The 22,433-nt window shown below is 45.5% G+C and overlaps 1 protein-coding gene and 1 long non-coding RNA gene across 3 annotated transcripts; one reads left to right on the top strand and one right to left on the bottom strand.

The window, feature by feature from the left end:
• Window positions 1–1,341: 1,341 nt before the first annotated feature.
• On the top strand, window positions 1,342–16,472 carry LOC142828949 (uncharacterized). 2 transcript variants are annotated; one of them, XR_012903125.1, is made up of 3 exons: window positions 1,342–1,406; window positions 5,131–5,237; window positions 16,242–16,472. It is a non-coding gene; the product is annotated as an uncharacterized LOC142828949 (long non-coding RNA). The 2 variants fall into 2 exon arrangements; XR_012903124.1 differs by lacking the exon at window positions 16,242–16,472 and adding an exon at window positions 7,967–8,221.
• Window positions 16,473–17,750: 1,278 nt separating this feature from the next.
• On the bottom strand, window positions 17,751–22,189 carry SIX6 (SIX homeobox 6). The gene is made up of 2 exons (XM_075926035.1): window positions 21,452–22,189; window positions 17,751–18,457 (listed from the first exon to the last, which is right to left on the bottom strand). The coding sequence occupies exons 1-2, from the start codon at window positions 22,021–22,023 to the stop codon at window positions 18,289–18,291; spliced, it is 741 nt and encodes a 246-aa protein (XP_075782150.1). The 5' UTR covers window positions 22,024–22,189; the 3' UTR covers window positions 17,751–18,288.
• Between the last annotated feature and the right edge of the window lie 244 nt (window positions 22,190–22,433).

Below are 22,433 nucleotides of genomic sequence, written 5' to 3'. Positions count from 1 at the left end.
AGTGTAGACGTAGCCGAAGAGTAAGGGACGTCTATAAGAGAGTTTCTTCCATTGACACCCCTCTATGGTATAGACCCCTGGAAACATGACCTAAGGTACGTTGACTCCAGCTACGTTATTCACAACTTTCTTCAGTAGTGTAGAGTAGCTGCAGACTTCTTTCCACCCAGATAATCCCCTCCCATAGAGTAAAATCCAGGCTCCACTGAAGTCAGTGACAGTCTTGCGACTGATTTCAGTGGGATCAAGATTTCAACTCCAGGGTCAAACACATCATTGCTGTACCTCCAGAGAAGTCCGTGGGAGTCTCTCTCAATTCCCAAACTTATCGCGGTGTATCTAAGTGAAAGGGTTTGGACTCCTAATGCTTAGGGCTGAGTTTGAACAAAGAAATCAGCAGTGTGTTTTAGAGATCAGAGATTTAGCCCTGGTCTACATTAGGGGGTTATTTTGAAATAACTCCCCTTATTTCAAAATACCAAGCTCGTTATTTTGAAATAAGGGGTGGTTATTTCAAAATCATAATACCTGCTTTACATGACGAATAATGCTAATTTTGAAACAGTTATTTTGAAATAGCGGTGGTGTGGACACTACTGTGCCATTATTTTGAAATAACTACTCCCCAGAGTAATTCAGACTAATTACTCACCAGTGCTTCCTGGAGCTCTAAGTAATAATAGCTCATCCACATTAATGGACCCCTGCCTCGGACTAATTTTGAAGCTTCCCCATCATGTGGACACACTATTTTGAAATTATTATTTTGGGAGTTATTATTTTGAAATAAGTTATAATCGTAGAGTTAATGATTCTAAGGAATGACAGAAGGGAGAACAGCAAAATAAAGACAATGGGTTTCAGGAAGGCAGATTTTAGTAAGCTTAGAGAGATGATAGATAAGGTCCCATGGGAAGCAAGACTAAGAGGAAAAACAACTGAAGACAGTTGGCAGTTTTTCAAAGGAACATTATTAAGGACCCCAAAGCAAATTATTCCCCTGCATAGGAAAGATAGAAAATATGGCAGGACACCACCTTGGATCAACCAGGAGATCTTACATGATCAAAAAGGAGTTTCATAAAAGATAGAAACTAGGTCAAATACAAAAGATGAATATAAGCAAATAACACAGGTATGCAGGGGCAGGGTTAGAAAGGCAAAGGCACAAAACGAGCTCAATCTAGCTAGAGACATAAAGAATAACAAGAAAACATTCTATAAATATATTAGAAGCAAGAGAAAGACCAGGGAAAGGGTAGGCCCATTGCTCAGCGAAGAGGGAGAAATAATAACAGGAAAAATTGGACATGGCAGAGGTGCTTAATGACCTCTTTGTTTCAGTTTTCACCAAGAAGATAGTTGGTGATGGGATGCCTTACATAATGAATGCGAGTGGAAATGGAGTAAGTTTAGATGTTAAAATACAAAAATAATAAGTTTAAAATGACTTAGAAAAGTTTGATGTCTTCAAGTTGCCAGGACCTGATGAAATGCATCTTAGAATATTCAAGGAACTGATAGAGGAGGAATCTGAGCCTTTAATTATCATCTTTGAAAAATCATGGAAGTCAGGAGAAATTCCAGAGGACTGGAAAAGGGAAAATATAGTGGGCTTGTTTAGCTTAGAAAAGAGAAGAAACAGGGTATGCCTAGACTACAAGTTTTTGTCGGAAAAAGGTATGCAAAATATGCTCTGCATTTTGCGTACCTTTTTCCGATTCTTTTGATGGAAGAGGCTTTTCTGACATTTGGCCCATCTAGACTGCGACAAATGTAAAAAAAACGCCTCTTTCAGAAACCCCCTTTTTCCTCCTAGAAGTTTGCAGATGATACCAAACTGGGTGGGGTTGCAACTTCTTTGGAGGATAGGGACATAATTCAAAATTACCTTAGCAAGTTAGAGAAATGGTCAGAGGTAAACAGGATGAGGTTTAATAAAGAGAAATGCAAAGTGCTCCACTTAGGAAGGAACAATCAGTTCCATACATACAAGATGGGAAGCGACTGTCTAGGAAGGAGCATGGCGGAAAGGGATCTAGGGGTCATAGTGGACCACAAGTTGAATATGAGTCAACAGTGTGATGCTGTTGCAAAAAAAGCAAATATGATTCTAGGTTGTATCAACAGGTGTGTTGTAAGCAAAACTCGTGAAGTCATTCTGCCGCTCTACTCTGCACTAGTTAGGCCTCAGCTGGAGTACTATGTCCAGTTCTGGGCGCCACATTTCAAGAAAGATGTGGAGAAATTGGAAAGGGTACAGAGAAGAGGGACAAGAATGATTAAAGGTTTAGAGAACATGACCTATGAAGCCAGGCTTCATGAACTGGGCTTGTTTAGTTTGGAAAAAAAAAGATTAAGGGGGGACATGATAGCGGTTTTCAAATATCTAAAAGGGTGTCACAAGGAGGAAGGAGAAAATTTGTTCCTCATGGTTACTGAGGACAGGACAAGGAGTAATGAATGGGCTTAAAGTGCAGCAAGGGAGGTTTAGATTGGACATTAGGAAAAAATTCCTAACTGTCAGGGTGGTCAAATATTGGAATAAATTGCCAAGAGAGGTGGTGGAATCTCCCTCTCTGGAGATATTTAAGAACAGGTTAGATAGACATCTGTCAGGGATGGTGTAGACGGAGCTTGGTCCTGCCTTGAGGGCGGGGGTCTGGACTCGATGACCTCTCGAGGTCCCTTCCAGCCCTATTATTCTATGATTCTATGATTCTAGGGGCTTCTGAAAGAGCGTGCTTGCTCTTCCACAAAAAAAAGTGGACACGGAGGAGTTTTTTGGGGATCAAAACTGCCCATCCACAGTTTAGCTGTGCCCAGAGAGGGGACATCATAGGAGTTTTCAAGTATCTAAAAGGCTGTTATAAGGTGGAGAGAGAAAAATTGCTCTCCTTGGCCTCTGATAACAGGACAAAAAGCAATGGGCTTAAATTGCAGCAAGGGAGGTTTAGGTTGGACATTAGGAAAAACTTCCTAACTGTCAGTGTGGTTAAACACTGGAATAAACTGCCTGGGGAGGTTGTGGAATCTCCATCACTGGAGACATTTAAGAACAGGTTGGACAGACACCTGTCAGGGATGATCTAGAATGGATAATGCTTGGTCCTGCTGTCGGGGTGAGGGACTGGATCTGATGACCTCTTGAGTCCCTTCTAGTTCTAGTATTCTATGATTTCTAAATAATTTCCTAGTGTAGACATTCCCTTAGTCAGATGAGGGAATATAGGAATAAAAGCCTGAAAGTGGACAAGTTTATCTGGCTGGACAAAGGGGCATTCTGTTGAGGAAAGGGAATGTTAACACATATGGAGCTGGACTGTATATTTCCCTCGGTGCAGTTTGATATTAGCTATGTCTAATGTTGTTTAAGATTCTAGACTTCTGTGGGGCAAACCAGCTATACCTGAGAAGGGGTCAGACTAGGAAACTTGGTGCAGCTCCCATACATCATTGTTCAAGCAGTGATATTCTTATCCAGAGGGCTAAGGACTCAGCCTCCCCACATCAGAAGTGCCAGAAGTGATCCCTCTGTTTGCCCTCTGTGGGTGTTTCTCTTCTTTCTTATTGGGCCTACTCAGCCCACAGCTACATGAGCCTACTTGGGAACAGGATTTGGCCCTCAGTTGTTATGCACTTGGTTGTCTGGCTGGAGGCTGGGAGTGAATCACAGAAGCAGCAGTTCCTCTCACCGGGGCTTTTAGTGTTTATAGCTGTTTTCCCGTCAGCATTTCAGGTGCTATCACTGCTGCCTCCACTCAGAAAATATTCACACATGTTTGGAAGTGGGAATAAAACTAGATTCTCTTTGGCAACTTCATATGTTTTAGTCTTTCTAATCAGAGCCCCTTTGGAAAACCCTGTCCAACACCAGTACAACATGAGGCTCTGGGCCAGCTTCTTAGTTACCCCATTTCCATGCCAGACAGGTAAGCAAAGTCAGCTTTAATCCACCTTCATTCTCCCAATTCTGGGGTGCGCCTGCCCAGCCTTTAAGGTGACTCTAACACATCTTATTCTGCCTATGGCTCTCTCTGGGCCCTGGGAGACTAAAAATAGTAGCAGTGCCGGGCACTTTGAACACACCTGCTTTGCCCTCTTTGCTGAAGGTCACAATCGCAGGACTGTACTGTCCAGGGAGACTCTCTGCATAGGCCGCTGTTTCTGTTCACTTTAAGGCTCCTTTCTGCAACCAGAGTGATGCAAGGGAGCCTTAGAGAAACAAAATTGGAGCCTGGTTCGTTTCTTTTTAAAAGCCATTTATGGTACTTGCTGTACACAGAAAGTATCCCCCTCCCCCTTGCACCTTGCAGTGGAAGATGGGAGAAGCCTCTACTTTCACAGGATGTAGAAGGGCTCCCCTCTCTCCCCAGCCCGGTGCTATGGGGTTTTACACAGCAGCCCTCCTCTGACCTTGCTATTTGGATGCTAATTATTTTTGTCTCTCAAGCCACCTTTGGGTCCTAGCAGTAATCTGGAAGCATCTGCTGCAAATCATCCTGGATTATAGGAATTAAAGGCCCCAATTAGAGACCTCACAGATGTCTATAGCCCACTACGGTCAAGTCTAATTCTTATCGTGTGTAGGAAGTGCCTCCAGATTTCTAGATTTTTCAGTTTGGTCATTGAAAAGCTCACATTCAGGAAGGTCATGTTGATCAGAGGGCACAGTGGGTCTATAGACATCTGCAAACTCTATGGAATACTGACTATACATTCCTTTAGTTAAGGGACAGCCGTAGGGAACATAACTATAGTGTATTAAAAGGCTCAGAAGAAAAATGTAAACTACATACATGACATCAGCAAGGCTAGCCTGATTGTCTGGTCTCTCTTGCTCAAAGAATTCATTTGGCTGCTTACTCCTGGAACAGGAGTTCTGCCTTAGGGACAAGACAAGCAGAAAAACTGCCTGGCTCCTACCCTAGACGGAGCATCATCTCAATGCCAGGTGTTTTTTAGGAGAAGTTTGTTAAAAAGAGGACATGAGGAGATGCTCAGAGATATTAGGGACCCAATCCTATGAGGTGCAGAGTGACACCTATTAGTTACGGACACCCAGATTCACATATTTTCAAAATGTCCCCCCCAGTTGATAAGATCCTGTGTTTTCTGGGTTTACTCTAGATTCGGGTATCCTCTAACAAGCTGGGATCAACCTGCCTGCAGTTCCAGCCTTAGTTTCTGTGCAATTTGTGTGGCGTTTGAAAAAAAAAATTACATCTAATTACCAGGTGAGACAGTAGACCCAGTGCTGCAATTGTTACTCCACAAGGGACCCCTGCTCATGGGAGTAAACTCATTGGCTGCATCTAGACTGGCAAGTTTTGCTGCAAAAGCACTTGCTTTTGCGGAAAAATTTGCCAGCTGTCTACACTGGCCGCTTGAATTTCCGCAAGAACACTGACTTCCCACTGTCTGAAATCAGTGCTTCTTGTGGAAATGCTATGCTGCTCCCGTTCGGGCAAAAGCTTTCTTGCGCAAATGCTTTTGTGCAAGAGAGCCAGTGTAGACAATGCGGTATTGTTTTGAGCAAAAAAGCCCCAATGGCGAAAATGGCGATCGGGGCTTTCTTGTGCAAAACTGTGTCTAGATTGGCACGGACTCTTTTCTGCAAAAAGTGCTTTTGCAGAAAAGTGTTGGTGCCAATCTAGATGCTTTTTTCCACAAATGCTTTTAACGGAAAACTTTTCCGTTAAAAGCATTTGCGGAAAATCATACCAGTCTAGACGTAGCCATTGACATCAATGGGTGAGTCAGGACTGCGCCTACCCACTGTGTTCTTCCCTAGCATCCACAACAGTGTGCTTGTTAAATACTAAACTTACTTCTGAAGTCGAGTGCAGTTCACACTTCTCTGTGACTTCTCCATGCAGGTTAACCCTTCCACTGGGATCTGTACATATTCCACTTGGATAAAGAAGTTTTTGCCAATTAATATCCTTTTACTTCACAGTATCTGGAAGTCTATTGACTCTGATATACTCTTTTGGCAAACATTTCATGTAAAAATCACGGCACGCTTTATTGAACTTCATGAGAGTGGAATTGCACTGTAGACTTTCTTGAGACATCGGAGCATAAGTTCTTGTGAAATTATGAATATAACATCGTGATCACAGGAAAAAGCTGGATGTTGGCCAAGTCTGCCCCCCTGCAGTTCTGACAAGCTATTGATAAACTTGTCCTGCAAACTAAAAATAGTCAATTAAAATATATAGCTGAAGTTTCACAACAATGAAGCCTGATGCAAACTCCATTGACATCAATATGAGTCTTTCTATTGACTTTAATGGACTTTGGATCAGAGCCTAGCTGAGGATTAACAGTGAATTATATAGTCAAATACAAATCCACTTGCATGGTAAAGTCTATACAAAGGTGGGCTGTGGATAAGACTCTCTATGCATTCAAACCTCCTTATTTTACTTTGAAAACTTAACACAAAAATAATTTGTGTTTTTTTTATCTGCTTAGGATTTGATACCATACCTATCACTGTAACAGCTGAGTATTTTCTAATAACTCAATAGCAAATTTGAAAAGTTATATGTATGGTGGGTGCAAAAGTATAGCACTATTTTTGAGTATAAAATAAATAGCCAGGTTCTAACTCCTGAACAACAGAAAATGCCATCAGAATCTAAATTTGGTTGGTCCTGCTTAGCTTTCTACAAGAGACAGCCAAATATTTTAGCAAATAAAAATCTATATATAAGAATAATATTAGTATGTGAACTTCAGAACATGTATTTTTCCCTACACTAACTACTTTTTACTCAACGTTGGGCCTGTTCCTACAAACCCTTATTCATGCCTGCTGTCCCTACTGCCATGAATAGTCCCATTGACTTCAGCGGGACTACTTTTGGGAGCAAGGACTACTCACAGGAGTAAGGCTTTGCAGATCAGTGACCTGACAGATATGTGCAATAAAAAAACCCAAAAACTTACTTTGTGTTGGTGTCACTTCTGCACTGCAGAAGGCCATAAAAAAATCAGTGATTTCTACTGGATCTGATGGAAAAAGCTGAAACACTGCAGAATCCTCCTCAGTCAATGTTCTATAACAGTTTTATACTGTATCTCTAGGAAATGGGCTGCTCTGTTTGTTTTGGCTAGCAACTGAGACACTGTCCAAGTTGCCCCATTTATTAATGTGTGAACTCTGAAAGCATTTCACCAGTGCCAGCTCCGTGCATTGCAGCTCAAAGAGCGATGATAGGTAACATAAGGCTGATGAATCAAATGATGTTAAATCTCACTGTTAAAAATGTAAAATGCAATCAACTATATTTTTAGTGGTCTCTCCAGCTGAAATAATGTAGCAAGCTAGTTAAAAGTTGACATCATTCTTAGGTGAATTGATTCTTACCAGTTGCCAACCAAGGTGAACTGCGGAAGGTTAATGTTTTTCTCAGAGGAGAGATTTCTGCTACAGAAATAGATGTTTACTGCACACACAAAGAAATAGCCCATTAAGTATCTAATGAGTGTGCGTAGATTTATTTCTTCAAATGTGTTTGTTTTTGTAATTGCCATTTATTTCCCTCCATTGCTCAGTGTGTGTATAAGTAAGCAATGGCTCTGATGCAAGAAGGTGAGTCATTTCAACCAACCAACCAAGCAGTGTACAGCAACTTCATTCTTTGATGTAGCATTGAGGGGATGTATCAAAGCATTTTGAGTGCCTGCTTTTAAAGTGTGAAGACATAAATATTTTTTAAAAGTTAGTCCTCTTCTCCCCAACCCCCAAATGTGAGTACTTAGGCCAAACTTTGCAGACCTGGGTCCCTGCAGTCCGGCTTTGCAAATCTGTAGCTGCTCCCATTTCTGTTGTAGTTCATGGGAGCTGCAGGTGCTCAGCATCCCTAATAACTTGGGGTGGCAATTCTGTCATACGGTGCACAAGTGAACCTGATGCAGGGGAAGGCTTGTCAAGTAAATGCATTTCCCATTACAGTGATGGTGCCACCAGTTTAACAAGACACAGCTTCTGGGGCTATTCTTCTGTCAGCTGATGGGAAGTTTAGATGCCAGCTCCTTGCCCAAAGAAAAGTTCCTGTGGATTGCTTCAAAGTCTATATTTTTGCTTAATTTTTATAGTTAACTTAAAGCACATAACTTACAGTGATTTTTAGCAAGTTATCATAGTAACCATTAGAGAGCTACCATATTTGTATTATTTTTGACTGTTAAAAATTATATTTTTAGTTGTGACAAGAATAAAACCTATATGTTGGGGCACTTAACCAAGGTCAGCTGCTTAAAGTCTTAATTTTATGCTATATTAGCTTTTAGTGTTGTTGTAATTTTGATTAGCAAAATTATAAATGTACGGCTGTTTGGCCTTCCCTCTCAGAACCCTAAAATTATTTCTAGCAAATAATCTACCAGTTATTTCTGGTATTTGGTTTTCAGCTAGCAGTGGCTGGACACACAAAATGGCTGACTCAATAATGTCAACTTCTGGAGTTACAGATGACATTTCAATGAGAAACTAAAAGCCGGAGCTGCATCAGACCATGAGCACAGGGCCTGGAGGGCGAACATTGCAGCCAGCCCAGAAAAGGAAAGAGTGAGAGGGAAAAAAGGCCCAGGGTTCCCATCAGGAAAAGGAGAGAGAGAAGCACCTGTACATAATGGGGCTTCTCTGGAAGCAAACAGGTACTGCAGACTCTTGGGCTACTTCTAGACTGGCATGATTTTCCGCAAATGCTTTTAACGGAAAAGTTTTCTGTTAAAAGCATTTGCAGAAAAGAGCGTGTAGACTGGCATGGACGCTTTTCCGCAAAAGCACTTTTTGCGGAAAAGCATCCGTGCCAATCTAGACGCGCTTTTGCACAAAAAAGCCCTGATCGCCATTTTCACGATCGGGACTTTTTTGCGCAAAACAAATCTGAGCTGTCTACACTGACCCGTTTGCACAAAAGCTTTTGCTCAAAAGGACTTTTGCCCGAACGGGAGCAGCATAGTATTTCTGCAAGAAGCACTGATTTCTTACATGAGATCATCAGTGTTCTTGCGGAAATTCAAGCGGCCAGTGTAGACAGCTGGCAAGTTTTTCTGCAAAAGCAGCTGTTTTTGCGGAAAAACTTGCCAGTCTAGACACAGCCTTGTAGATTTATAGGCACCTCTCTAACCTCCTCACCAGCATACCAGTTGGCATCAGGGGCCACTGCACTACCTCTACCACTTTACTTCAGGGGCAATAAAGATAATCACAGCTTCACATACTGGAACATACTGAGGTGCAATCCAGACCAGTGAAGGGCTGTGTCACTTCTGCCCTGGGTGTCTTACAATGAGTTGCTACATTAAGCTTACAGCTGGGCTACTCACCAATATCATTCCAGCATTCTAGCCACACCCTGAATATCTGTGTGTAACTGCAGCCTGCCAGTTATACTTGGGTTACGCTCTGGTTTTTATCAGCTTGAGTTACTTCTGCAGGATAACCCCAAAATACTCCATCCCCTGAATTTCCCTCCAGAAATGTATATTTTGTATTGCTGAGCCCTTTTCTGAACAAAGTGTATTAAATCTGTTATTCCTTGAAGGGACTAATATATAACAGTTCATAACATTAAATAGAGTTATCCAGACACTTTAAAACTGAAACACTCCAGATTAGATCAAAGAAGACAAGTTTAATAACTACAGCGATAGAGATTTTAAGTGAGTACAAGCAATGAGGTGTAAGCATCACAAACATTTACAAGATACATAAAATGCTTTCTAGTGCCCAACATAACAAACTAGTTTAGATTTCAAGCAAAGTTTCTGATTGCATGCCTCTAGCAGCATTACTGACCAGACTCTCTGTCAGAAGCTTTCCCCCAGTACCCATCATCTGCTTCTTTTGTCTGCTTAGGTGCAAAGAGAGACATGGACTGTGTGTGAGAGAGAAGAGAGGCCTTTTGGGATGTTCGTTTCTCCTTTTTATGGTTTCAGTCCCCCTCTTGAAAAGCTTTTCTAGCTGAGAACCAGGCGACAAAGAGTCTGTATTGTGCAAGGATGTTCCCTGCTAAGTTTTTTCACCTGAACAAGCTTCCTTTGTTTCTCACTTGCCCTTTTCTGCCCCACGACTTTGTTTACTGTTTAAAAACACACATCCTTGTTCAAGATAGGTCTGTTTGGTGCTACATAAGTCTGAATATGTATTTTAACATCATACAGGGGAAAATTTATAACTTTACAGAGAATGCTGCTGTGCAGATGTTACTGGGATATTGCTGATCAGCAAGTTATGGATTTTCAAATCATACCTCACAGATATGACCTGGTCAGACCAAAGGGCTATATTAGAAGGGAAGAGAGGCAGCTCTAAAATGCAGAAAGGCCTGGCTAATTAGGAGAAGGGAACTTCAAGGCAGCCAGGAGCAGCTGACCCAGAGTTATCACAGGCAGAGTGAGAACACCTGAGACAGGGCTGCTTAAATCAATTAAGGGCCAGCTGATCTCACTTCAGACTGCTAATGGGCATTTTAAAAAGCCTTTCCTGCTGGGGGACAGGGAAGAACAGGAGTTTGGAGTAAAGTTATAGTTGATAAGGTGACTGCATTGCTAGAGATGAGGATGGAAGGTGAGAGTCCCTGATAGGGAGTGTTTGGACTCCCGTTGACAAGTAGCCTGGGAGTCCAGCCAGTAGCTGGGGAGGATTAGTTACCCCATCTGATTGGGGGCATCTGCCCTGATGCCCTTTTTAGCCAAGGGACAGAAGCCTAAACCTCAGTAAGGGCAAGTGGGGCCTGTGCCACAATGCCTAGACTGCAAGAGTGTGAACTGAACAGGATTCTGGGACCTAGGAGTGAGACTGACCTTGCTACACAAGGGGCACTTTATACTAATATTATTACAATTGTGCGTAGGGTGGAACTAGAGGGATGTGTTCTGCCACATGCTGACCTAGGAAAGCCTTGATTGGTATGTGTAGCTAAAACGGACATGAGTGCTTTTTCCCCCTTCATAAGCAATCCAATCCATATATATAAAATGTGTGCATGTTTTATTTGTAGTGGTGGTGTACCTATGAAATTTCAGCCCACCCAAAAGAAAATTCAACTTGACCAAGGATAGAAAATGTTAGAGAGAACACTGGTTGGGACAGCAAAGGATACCAAAACACCCAACCTGCCTTTGGTGGCAGAGAATCACAATTCCTTGCAGAGACCCCTGTATCTGTTTCCTCATGCAGAATGTACAATGCCAGTGAATGTCCCTGCTTAAGGAGACTGCACCACATGCTGTGTGTGTGGGGGCCAACACACTCTTACCAGCTGTCCCAATGCTGCCCCAAATTTTCAGATGCCCTACAGGATGGTGTATGCCTAAGGATAGCCTTGGCCCTCACCCTAGTAGCTCCATGTAAAGCAAGGCAAGCAGAAAAGCTCACTCTTTTTAAAAGATCTGGTCATAGCTAAAAACAGAGTCGTCCTTTATTTTTCCTACACAAAGCCCTATAAAAAACCCAGGAGAGCACACTCTATATATTCTACTAGCTCTTGTAGCAGCAAAAGTAATATGTAAGTAAGTGGGTAAAACACTAAAATCAGCAAATGATTTTTTTGGATGCAGGGTACATAAGAAACTACTGTTACCTAATGTTATTGCAGATTATTTAAGAATATAGTGCAGGGACAGCATCAGTTGATTAACTTTAATTGGATTTTACTTATTTAAAATAGCAGGAAGCCGAGCCAAAGCTTGATAATCTAGCTATAGACTCCCATGCCACTATTAGTGAGTGCAGTAGGATCTTACCCTAACTTTTAATAAATAATATTGTAAAATAACTAATCAAATGTTCGTGATTATTAGTTTAATATAAATACTTTCTAGCATCCATTGACTGTAACATACATTATAAGACTAGTGATTTGACAAAATCTGATAAAAGTAAGAGCTGACAACAGAGAAAATAGTATTTTCTTTCCCCACTAAAACAGTTTTAGGGGGAAGTAGGAAGAGAGAATGAGACCCAAGTGATCAATCTGTGTGTCAGGAGGTGTAGGGGTCAATTGTGGAAGAATTCTGTGTGTGTGAAGTATAGGGGTTCTGAGGCCTGCATTTCCCCCTCTTTCCTATTCCCCTCCCTCTTCCCTACTACTGATGAGCCAGAAGGAAGCCTCTAGGAACATATGCCATTGTAGTAAGTATGAACTGTAGATAAGGGTGGGAACATAACAATCTTGTTTACCTAAATGTACTGATCATGTAAACAAAGTCAAAGGACAAGCAGTACAGCTAAGCCATACTGTAACAAGCAATGAGTAATCCCCGGATATTTCCAAACTGTCCCAAACAAGGTAGAGATGCAGTATTTAAAGCTACACAAGAGCATAGCAATTTGGACCTCACCGATGGGCTTTGGGTACCGGCATCTCGGAACTGAGACAGTCTCCCACTTCATCCGCAGCCAAAATGGGGTTCCTGGCTAGCAGAAGGGATGTAAGAAATGCTGCTCTTCCTATAATGTTGTTCTTTTATTTAAGGGGCACAGCTGATAGCTGTCAGGAAGTAAACTGCTGTCTGACAGATATCTGTGTAGTGTTTTTTGTACTTTGAGGACCCAGTGTCGGACCTGAGACTCACTCTTGCCAGCAACAGGAGGCAACCTGAAGTGACTGGAAAGAGCCTACAACCAGGCAAAGATGCTTTTATTCTAATACAGCAAAGGTGACAGTATCAGGAGGCTGCGGTGCATGGCTAAGAACTCACCAGTTTCTTAACATAATTTCACAAAATAACAAAGGGACCAAAGAGCTGAAGGCTAGAAAAATAAAATAAATAAGGAACTGCTCAATTCTCTCTCCCCTGAATCTGCAACTATTGAGTTCATCACAGGATTTTAAAACACCATGTTTCTATAGGCCCCCAGTTTCTGAGCAAAGCAAGCCCAAGGGCTGCAAAGTGAGGCCCCCTAAAAAGTCCCATTCATGTGCTCCATGGGAGGCAGAGTCGCCTTTCCTGGTGTTTTGCAGCCTCATGTTATAGAGACAGGACACCGCCGCTCTCCCCTGTTAAAAGAGGGGGATTGATAATTTTATGCAATAAAGCCTCTCTTCCCCAGTGGGGTTTTCCTTCTCTGACGGTGAAGGAAGGTCTCCTGCTCCCATCTTGTATCCCCCTCCCTCACTGATTTTGCCCACAGAGATCGGGGAGTGGAAAGAGATCCTCGCTGGCTTGGAACTCAAGTCCGGCTTGCTCGCGTTTAAACACAGCTTGTGAGCAGGTGCAGCTCTGAATTCCATTCTCCTCCTGCGCCAGCCAGGCCATTGGTGGGGAAACAGGCGCGGTTTAGTGCAGCCCAGGTGGCTCATTCCCACACAAAGGCACAGACTGGGGGCCCGCTGGAGAAGCCCCTGGGAATATGCATATTGGGAATCACACGCCTCCCCCTCCCTGCGTCTCCATCTGGAGCGCAGACCGGCCTGGCACGCAGAGTGTAAACGTTCCATTACCATTGTTTTCTCTTTCCCATCGGCCCAAAGGCCTGGGACAGCGGGCCGGGCTGTGACTCTGGGGGTACCTTTGCTCCACCCATTGGCCTGGTGGGATCCCCGCGCTTTTACACCAAGGCAGGGAAAGGGACAACGGCAGCAGCACATCCGCCTCCTGCAGTTATAATGTAGGAGTAGCGGGAGCAGGGACGGTGGAGTCTGATGCACCCAAGCTGCGGGCTCGCTGTTTTTTCGCCCCAACACATGCCCGGGGTTCAGAGGAGGGGATCTGCGCCCCTGCTCTGCACCAGGACACTAATGGGGGCCAACCTCTGGCTGCAAGGAAGGCCATGCCACTCTCAGGCCGGCCAGCCAGGCAGGCCCCAGGTGACAGCTCAGCTCTCTCCTCCTCCCCTCTACCTCCCCCCGTGTCTCGCTTTCGCAGGATCTCTCTGCAGAACAAGTCAGGCAGCAATGGCTCGTTTAGATAGGGTCAGCGGACGGGACAGGACCGGAGCCGCCTCCCCCCTGCTGCAGGGCGGTGCAAACTGGAGCGCAGGATGCGCGCGCGCGGGTGCCCCACTTGGGCCCGGCATGCGCACGGCCGCAGTGTTTGGACAAGCCTGGGGTGGCGTTCCCGAGCGCTCCCCTCTTCCCCACCACCCCCCATGGCTGGCTGCATTGTGGTCAGCCGCCCGCCGCAGCAGCTTTGCTCTGCCCTTTACAATGCAGGACCCGGGTAAGTGGGCCGTCCGTCCCCAGCTGCACCGGGACAGGACTCGCCCCAACCGGCAAGCCTCGCTTTTCTTTGCACTCGCAAAATCAATGTGTTGACAGCTAGCTCATCCCCTCCCCTCCCGAAAACTTATTAGCTATTCAGCCTCTGCGAGCCCTCGAAGCCCTCTTTTGTCCTAGCAGGACTCGGGACCCATCATTAGCGCTTATTACGCTGAGCAGTTTGACAGCCTCATAGACCGCTTCCAAGACTTTTCCATTCATTGCTGCCCAGGGCTGCCCTGCCTCTGAAAAGAAACGGAAATATTCAAAGTTTTCCTCCCCCAGCTGAATAGAGAAAAAGCTGTTTCTCCTCTCCTCCCTCCCCATTCACCTTACTTTTGATACAATATTTTCTTCTTTGTGGCGCTAAAGAGAGAAGAGGTCAAAGCAGACTTTTAGCGAGCTTTTCTCTCGCGTTTTGTTTAATGTAAATACAGTTTCATTTTTTTAAAAAGCAAAGTGGGAGGAAAATATATTAAGTGCCTGGTGCTGATTTTTGAGACGAGAATGTCAGGGCATCTCGTGCCTGTAAGAGATTCTCGCCTTGATGGTTCTTAGAAGGATAACAACATCAACACGCAGGAAGGCTGCGAATTGAGGGGAACTAAAGTGCAGTACAGCCTTTGTAGCAAAATATAAGACGATCGGTGTAACATTGTATCTTTGTATGCACATTACAACGCTAAAATCTCTCTTCCGCACACACACACTTATGATGATCTTCTAAACGAATCTGTGTATGAACGTCGATGATCCATATGGCTCTATATATTATAGAACAGTTGATATGAATCTGTATACTGTGAAGATATAATAGGGTGATCAATGATTTTATATTTAGCTATTGTGCATAATTAAGGTCGCCAAATGTTTAGTTTCTCTCATCCCTCAGAATTCTCTGTATACTGATGTAATTTTTTAAGACCCACACATCTATGGTCTGTCCATCCTATTGAATTCCCATAGTATCCCTTTCTGTATATTAATATAGATAATTATACAGTTATATATACCAGAAGGACATAAAAATGAGAAAATCCCAGCTAGCTACCTACATAAGACGAAGGGGGAAAAGACAAAGAAATTCCTAAAAACGGACTGTGTTTATATGTAATATTAAAAAAAACAAACAACGAGTACTCGTAGCATTTACAGACTAACAAAAATTATATATGGTATCATGAGATTTCATGGGCAAAACCCACTTACTCAGACTTCCTCCACTCATCTGAGAAAGTAGGTTTTATATAGTGTCCAAGGTGCTACAGGACTTCTCCTTGTTTTTAAAGTTACAGACTAATACGACTACCCCACTGAGATAGTTTACATAGTTGTCTAAGAAATCTCAAAACCTTCGATATGTTAACAGAGATGTAGAATATCTAAATATAGAGCCGTATTCATGTATTTCTCGCTATCTAGTAAAACAGACGATCGATCGATCGAAACAGAACAAAGACAAGGTTCGATTTCGTTTCTATTCTGTACAAGTAAATGTCAAAACTCTCACAAGTTTCAGCGGGTACTTGGAAGGCGATGAAATATTTTACTACATTCTAGAAGATTTACTTTTAGCTGGGAAGAAAATCTTTATGTTCGAAAGAGCTGTCGGTCAAGAAAAGTCAGAGCTTAGGGCCTAACACAAACAAACAAAACAAAAAGCCACACTAACGCTGGATGGATGTGCTTCGATCACAGGCCAAATCGCTCCCTTTAAACACGCTTGTAAATCACGTTATCCTTTTTAATCTGGACAACGTGTTCGGGTTTAGAGAGATGTGTGTTGTGAGGTTAAAATTACATAGTTAAACACAAAACTTCTTTTCGTCAAACAAAATGACAATTGGATTTTGAAAAAAGGTATCCAGTCATACATTCTCAGCCTCTTTTTTTAACATAGAATTAGGTGATTGCATTGCGCACCACGGGATTTTAATTAGGAATGATTACTTTAAAAGGTAGCAAGCCTGGTAATACAGCAAAGCCAATATATTAATCCGAGTAACTTTCTATTTGTAGCTATCATCTTTGATCGGACTCAATGGATCTGCTGCTTTGTTGGGAAAACACCACTTCGGATGTCTGCTTTTTAAAGTGTCTGCTGATCGCATTTTTAAGGGAACCTGAAAGCGACTTAAATTGGCCATGTTCTCAAATGAAACTAGATTCTCTGAGTGGGTTTTTATTTACAGGAACATATCCATAATGTCTATTTCTCTCCCACAGTTCTGTTTGTTTCTCATGCTATTAAAATGTGTTTCCAAGTGGACTTAGAATTTAGTTAGGAAAAAAAATCTGTGTATTCGGTCCATCACGGGAAGAAATACGGAGAGTCCAGTTGCCGATGTTTTACCGATTGAAACACTAACTTAGAAGCCGCGTAAAAGCGGACCGCTAGATGGGAATCTGCCTTCTGCAATTGGGGAGCAAATAATAAGTGTCTCTATACATAGAATTTAATGACAGCGGCTCCCTTCGCCACCCCCCATCCTTTCCCTGTTGACATGGGTGTCTGATTTGAAGGTTTCTTTCGATTCCTGCTGCATCTGGGCTGATTGCTGCAGGATATCCGCGGTGTCAGGATTCCTTCAGTCTCCCCTTGGCTCTCACCGCGCACAACTCTTCTCCTGCTAAAACAAGCGCAGCAATCCGCTTATTCGGGAAGGCAAGTCTCCGAGGCCAGGGAGGCAAATGAAAGAAGAGCGAGCGGACGAGGGAAAAAAAAAAGCACAGCTCAAGCGATTTAAAGATCAGTGTCAAATGGTATCATATAAAATCCTTTTGCTAGGCAAAAGCTTAGCCCGTTCTTCGGCTGGCGTGAGCTTTCTCAGAGCAAAACCAGTCGGTGAAAAAAAGGCAGAGAATGCATGCAGCCCCAGTATGACCCCCCCTTCCCTTGATCTTTTTCAGTTATAATGATGCTAGGGAAGGTTATTTAATGTATGAGCCACTATTTTATTTACCAGGGACAGAAGGGAGCTGGATCTGATGTTACGCGGAAGGGGTATTTATATCCCCGCTTCCGAATTCATCGCGAAATCTCGGCCATTCGCCGCAAGACACAAGCACGCAGCGCCACTTGGCTCCCCGCCTAGCACGCAGCTTTGTGCGCGCTCGGCTTCTTTCCTTCACACTGGACTGACTACAGCCTGTATCTTTTCCCTGTGTCGGCGCGGAGCGATCCAGTTCTCCGTACGGTGCAGGCTCCGGATCCGCCCCGCTTTGATTCCTTGAGCGCCCGTGACATCGCTTTGCGCGGCGAGGGATCGCCCTTCTGTCTAAGCAACCCTGCGCGGGGAAGTCACGGGCACTCCACAGCGCGGCCTCGCCCAGCTCTCTCTTTGTGCCGCAAATGGGGAATGGCTAATTATTTCGGCACCGGGCAAGTCCACGGGGAGATTTCAGTGGAATCCGAGAACCGTCCACTTAACCCCCCTGGGCTCTGTGCATTGGCCCCGACCGTAAGAATTTTAAAACAGACCCTGTAAGTAAGAAAGGTTGCTTACCAAATATTTTATTATTGTTTTAGGCTGCTTCATACAGTATCGATACTGCACATGCTCTACAAGTCACCTGTGCACATAGACAACAAGCCAAAATAAAATAATAATAATAAAATAATAATAGAAAAACCTACCATAGCAATCCCTTAAATAAGTAAATAAACATTATATATATATATAAAACCCTTTAAAGTAAAGCGAAAAAGGAAAAAAAGAAAATCATCATCATAACAGCGTCTTTTCAACATGAAATACCCACGCGGGATACAGGGCAGGCGCTCACACATTTTGCAACTTGGCATTTTTTGTTTTTGAGGCATCGTTTCAGCAGATCCTTTTAAATAAAGGCGACACACATTTCTGTGAACAGAGTCTCCTACGGGGCTAAGACGGAACGCGCTCGCTGTTTACACGGGAAGGGCGTGCTCATAGGTCATGGCGCCCTGGCAAATTGGCAGCCTGGGGTAGGCTCCGGGTGGGCAGGCGAGCCGGGGTGTTCTGGAGGCAGGCAGGCACTGTGTTTAGCTCGATCTCTCTCCCCCTGGTTGGTCATGGCTGTAGTGTCAGATGTCACATTCACTGTCGCTAGATGTGATGGAAATGGCAGAGGTGGCCGCTTTGCTGGACAGGCTGGCTGCGGGGCTGGAGGCCGTCCCCAGCGGCTCCCCTGCGCTCTCCTCCTCGGCCTGCAGCGAGCGCACCGAGCCTTGGGATAGGACCTGCTGCTGTAGCCTGCAAGAAACCGGGAGACACACAATCACAGGGGGTATTCCTCGCCCCAGTCACCTAGTCCGGCCAACAGCTCCTCCACCCCAGTCACCTCTCCCAGCCAACAGCTCCTCCAACCAAGTCACCTCTCACAGCCAACAGCTCCTGCACGTCAGTTACCTATCCCAGTCAACAGCTTCTTCGCCCCAGTCACCTATCTCAGCCAACAGTCAACTGACCCTCCACCACAGTCACCTTTCTCAGCCAACAGCTCCTCCACCCGAGTCACCTCTCCCAACCAACAGCTCCTGCACCACCAGTCACTCTCCCAGCCACCAGTTCCCCCACCCCAGTCACCTCTCATAACTAACAGCCAACAGCTCCTCCACCCCAGTCACTTCTCCTAGGCAACAGCTCCTCCACCCCAGGCACCTCTCACAGACAACAGCTCCTCCACCCCAGTCACCTGTCTCAGACAACAGCTCCTCCACCCTAGTCATGTCCCTCAGCCAACAGCTCCTGCACTCCATTCACCTCTCCCAACCAACAGTTCTTCCACCCCGTCTCCTCTCACAGCAAATGTCCAACAGCTCTTCCACCCTAGTCACCTATCCCAGCCAACAGCCAAGAGGTCCTCCACCAAAGTCACCTCTCCCAGATAACAGAGCCCTTCATCTCAGTCACCTATCCAAGCTAACAGCCAACGGATCCTTCACCTCTTCCAGCCAATAGCTCTCCCACCTCAGTCACCTATCTTGGCCAACAGTCAAACAGCCCCCATGATCTCTACCTTCCAACAGCTCTCGCACCCTAGTCAGTTATTACAGCCAACTGTCTACTAGCTTCCAGTACCAATGCCAGCTAACAGTTCCTCCTCCTTAGTCACCAACCTCTTACAACAGCCACTTATCCCATCTAACCAGACTCTTCCCACCGACCGACCCTATATAACCACCGACCAGCCTCCATTCACATATCCCATTCGACTGCCACCCCACTGCAGACCAGCCATCTGTCCTAGTCCACAGACGCAGTCACCTATCCCTCCAACAGCCACCCAACCCCAGTCACACATCCCACCCAATAGCCACCCAGCCCCAATCACCTATCCCATCCAACAGCCACCCATCCAGTCCCAGTCGCCTATTCCACCCAACAAGCCACCCACCTAACCCCAATCATCTTTCTCTTCCGCCAGGTGGCCACCCACCCCAATCACTTACTACACACTAAGAGCTAGCCAGCCATCCTCTCCCCTTGAGATCAAACTCATTCCAACAGCTAACCAGCCTCCACGTACACCTCCCACCTTACCCGTAACCCCTTCTCCGACCCCGACCCCTCACCGGCCATCTTACCCCGTATACCTTCTACCTCACCCCCCTAAACCTCTCCGCATCACTAACCAGCCCCACTCTCGTGTGTGTCTTATAACCCAACAGCTATTCTGCTGCCACAGCCTCTCGCCACTCCAAACTGCCACCGTCGCTATTCCTGGACAAGCCAACGCCGGACCCCCAGTCAGCCACATTTTGCCACGTTGGGCCAGACACTGAGTTAGCTTCTGGCTGCAAGCACACAGCGGGGGGGCTGTCTCTTGAATGCTTCCCCCTCGGCCTTTGCTGTTACCCCCACTCCAGTCCTGATGTCTTTCCAGCAGCTTTAAGTCCCTTGTAAAGGGGATCTCCCTACGGTGCATGATTTTGCCATTCACACATGCCGTGTGTCCTTTCCACGTTTGGAAAGGCTCGAATCTTTTCTCTTAAACAGTTCCGGAAATAGGGATCGACGTGTTTTTATTTCATTTACAGCTGCCAGGCACTATTTATTTGTAATTATTTAGTCATGTCTTTTCAGAACTCCTTTTAGACAGTCGAGGGTGAAACCCATCCACGTTACCTAGTTATCTTCCTGCTGACTTCTGAAAAAAAAATCCCACAGGCCAGAAATAGCTGGCAGGAATTTGACCTCTAATTTGGAGATTCTTTGCCGCTTTCCAGAACATTTGCCTATGTCGCTAATTTTGGATAAACAACGCAAAGCAATAACGTTTCAAAGGAAAACCAAACCAAAACACCCGCCAACAAACCATTTGCTTTTGAGTCAAAACAAGCAAACAAAAATCCAGAAACTATTCCTCAGGGTTGAAAAGCGCCCGAAACAGAATTCGAATGAATTCAGAATGAAAAGATTGATTCTTGTAAATAACAAGGCTGTTTTAAAAGCCGATCTTGAAATATGCATACAATGTTGTTTTCTATTAGAACAATTGACGACGTTTTCTGAAACGAGCTTGCAAAATCACACTTATGGCGAAATAGATGGGTCTATTTGATGTAGTTTCTATATATCTTAAAGCAAAATTTGGAATGGGAATATTTATATGTTTAGCGTTTTTATATATTTGGCATTTAAATTAATAAAGGCTGGAAAATGAATGGCCGAGTGAATGTTTCCCATATCTGTATCATATTCATTATAGTAATTATAGAAACAGTTCAGAAAATAATTTTTGATGCCCCATCTAATGCGCTACTTCTTCAAGGGAAATGCACATATTTTCTTGTGGCTTATTTATTAATTTAAGCGTCCCCAATACAGAGAATCTTTAAAGTTGATCGTTTCCTGTGTTGTAATCTGCTGAGTAAAAAAATGAAACACTTATAAAACAAAGCCTCCCCGAAATGGCTACACGTCCGCTGCAATGGGTCTCACACATAAACCGATTCTATAGACATATCCTTAACATTTGACAAAAGGCAAGCGAGTAGTAGGAATTGGGGAAAGGGCGCAGGTTCCCTAACTACGTTAATTTCCGCCTTCCCTTCTGTGTTGATGCAAGTGTCCCCGAAAGCAAACAGCCTCCAGGTCACGCCTCGCACGCTTGCCAAGTATTAAAAAGCAGCAGAATCGGGGGGAGGGGGAGGCTGCTGGGTCTCCCCGCTTTGTGCCCGCCGCCCAGCGTGGATCGGGGTCGCTCTTAGAACCCGAAAAGCAGGGAACCCGCAAAGTACCGACCTGTTCTTCGCGGCGGCTGCCCTGTCTCTTTGTCTGCGGTTTTTGAACCAGTTGCCCACTTGTGTAGGGGTAAGTCCGGTGGCCTGGGCCAGTTCTCGCTTTTTGCTGGGGTTGGGATACGGGTCCTGCAGGTACCACTCCCGCAGCAAGTGCCGCGTCCGCTCCTTGAAGCAATGCGTCTTCTGCTCCCCGTCCCAGATGGTGCGGGGCAAGGGGAACTTCTTCCGGACCCGGTACTTGTCCACTGGCCCCAGGGGCCGGCCCCGCAGCTTCTCGGCTTCTTGGTAGTGCGCCTCGAGCCAGAGGGCCTGCAGCTTGGCGTGCGAGTCCTTGGTGAACTTGTGGTTCTCCAGGATGTGGTAGAGCTCCCGGTAGTTCCCCGTGTGGAAGGCCACGATGGCCCGGGCTCTCAGCACCGACTCGTTCTTGTTCAGAGCCTCGCATGCCGCGGGGGCCACCGGCAGGGACCAGAGGAAGCGACCCAGGCGCTCGATGTCCCCGCTCTCCTCCAGGGTCTCGCAGACCCCGGCCACTTGCTGGGGGCTGAAATTGAGGATGGGCAGCTGGAACATCGAGGCGGCCGCGGCAGCTTTCTCCGCCCGGCTGGAGAGCGACGGCAGGAAGGGAGGAACCCCACGCCCGGGCCGAGGGACCCCGAGATCCCCCTCCCACGGGAACGCGGGCGACTCGGGGGACGTGCGAAGGCCGCTCCGCGTGTGCCTTTCCCCAGGCGCGCGGGGCCACTGGGGCTGCGGCGGCGGCGGCTGCGGTGGAAGTGCCGGGGCGGGGAAGGGATCGGGAGCGCCAGGCGGCTGTTTCAATGGGGGAGGGGTGCAGGCGGGGTGGGGGATGGAGAGGCTGGCGGAGGGGTGGGGGGCGGCGGCAAGAACTCGCCGCAGTTCAGCGGCTGCGAGGGAGGTTCGGTTTGCGATTGGGCTCGGCAGATTGGCTGCCCGGTTTCCATGGAGGGCCCTGCCACTCA

Source organism: Pelodiscus sinensis, chromosome 4, assembly GCF_049634645.1.
Source record: "Pelodiscus sinensis isolate JC-2024 chromosome 4, ASM4963464v1, whole genome shotgun sequence".
NCBI lineage: Eukaryota > Metazoa > Chordata > Testudines > Trionychidae > Pelodiscus > Pelodiscus sinensis.
This window is presented reverse-complemented; position numbering and strand designations above follow the sequence as displayed.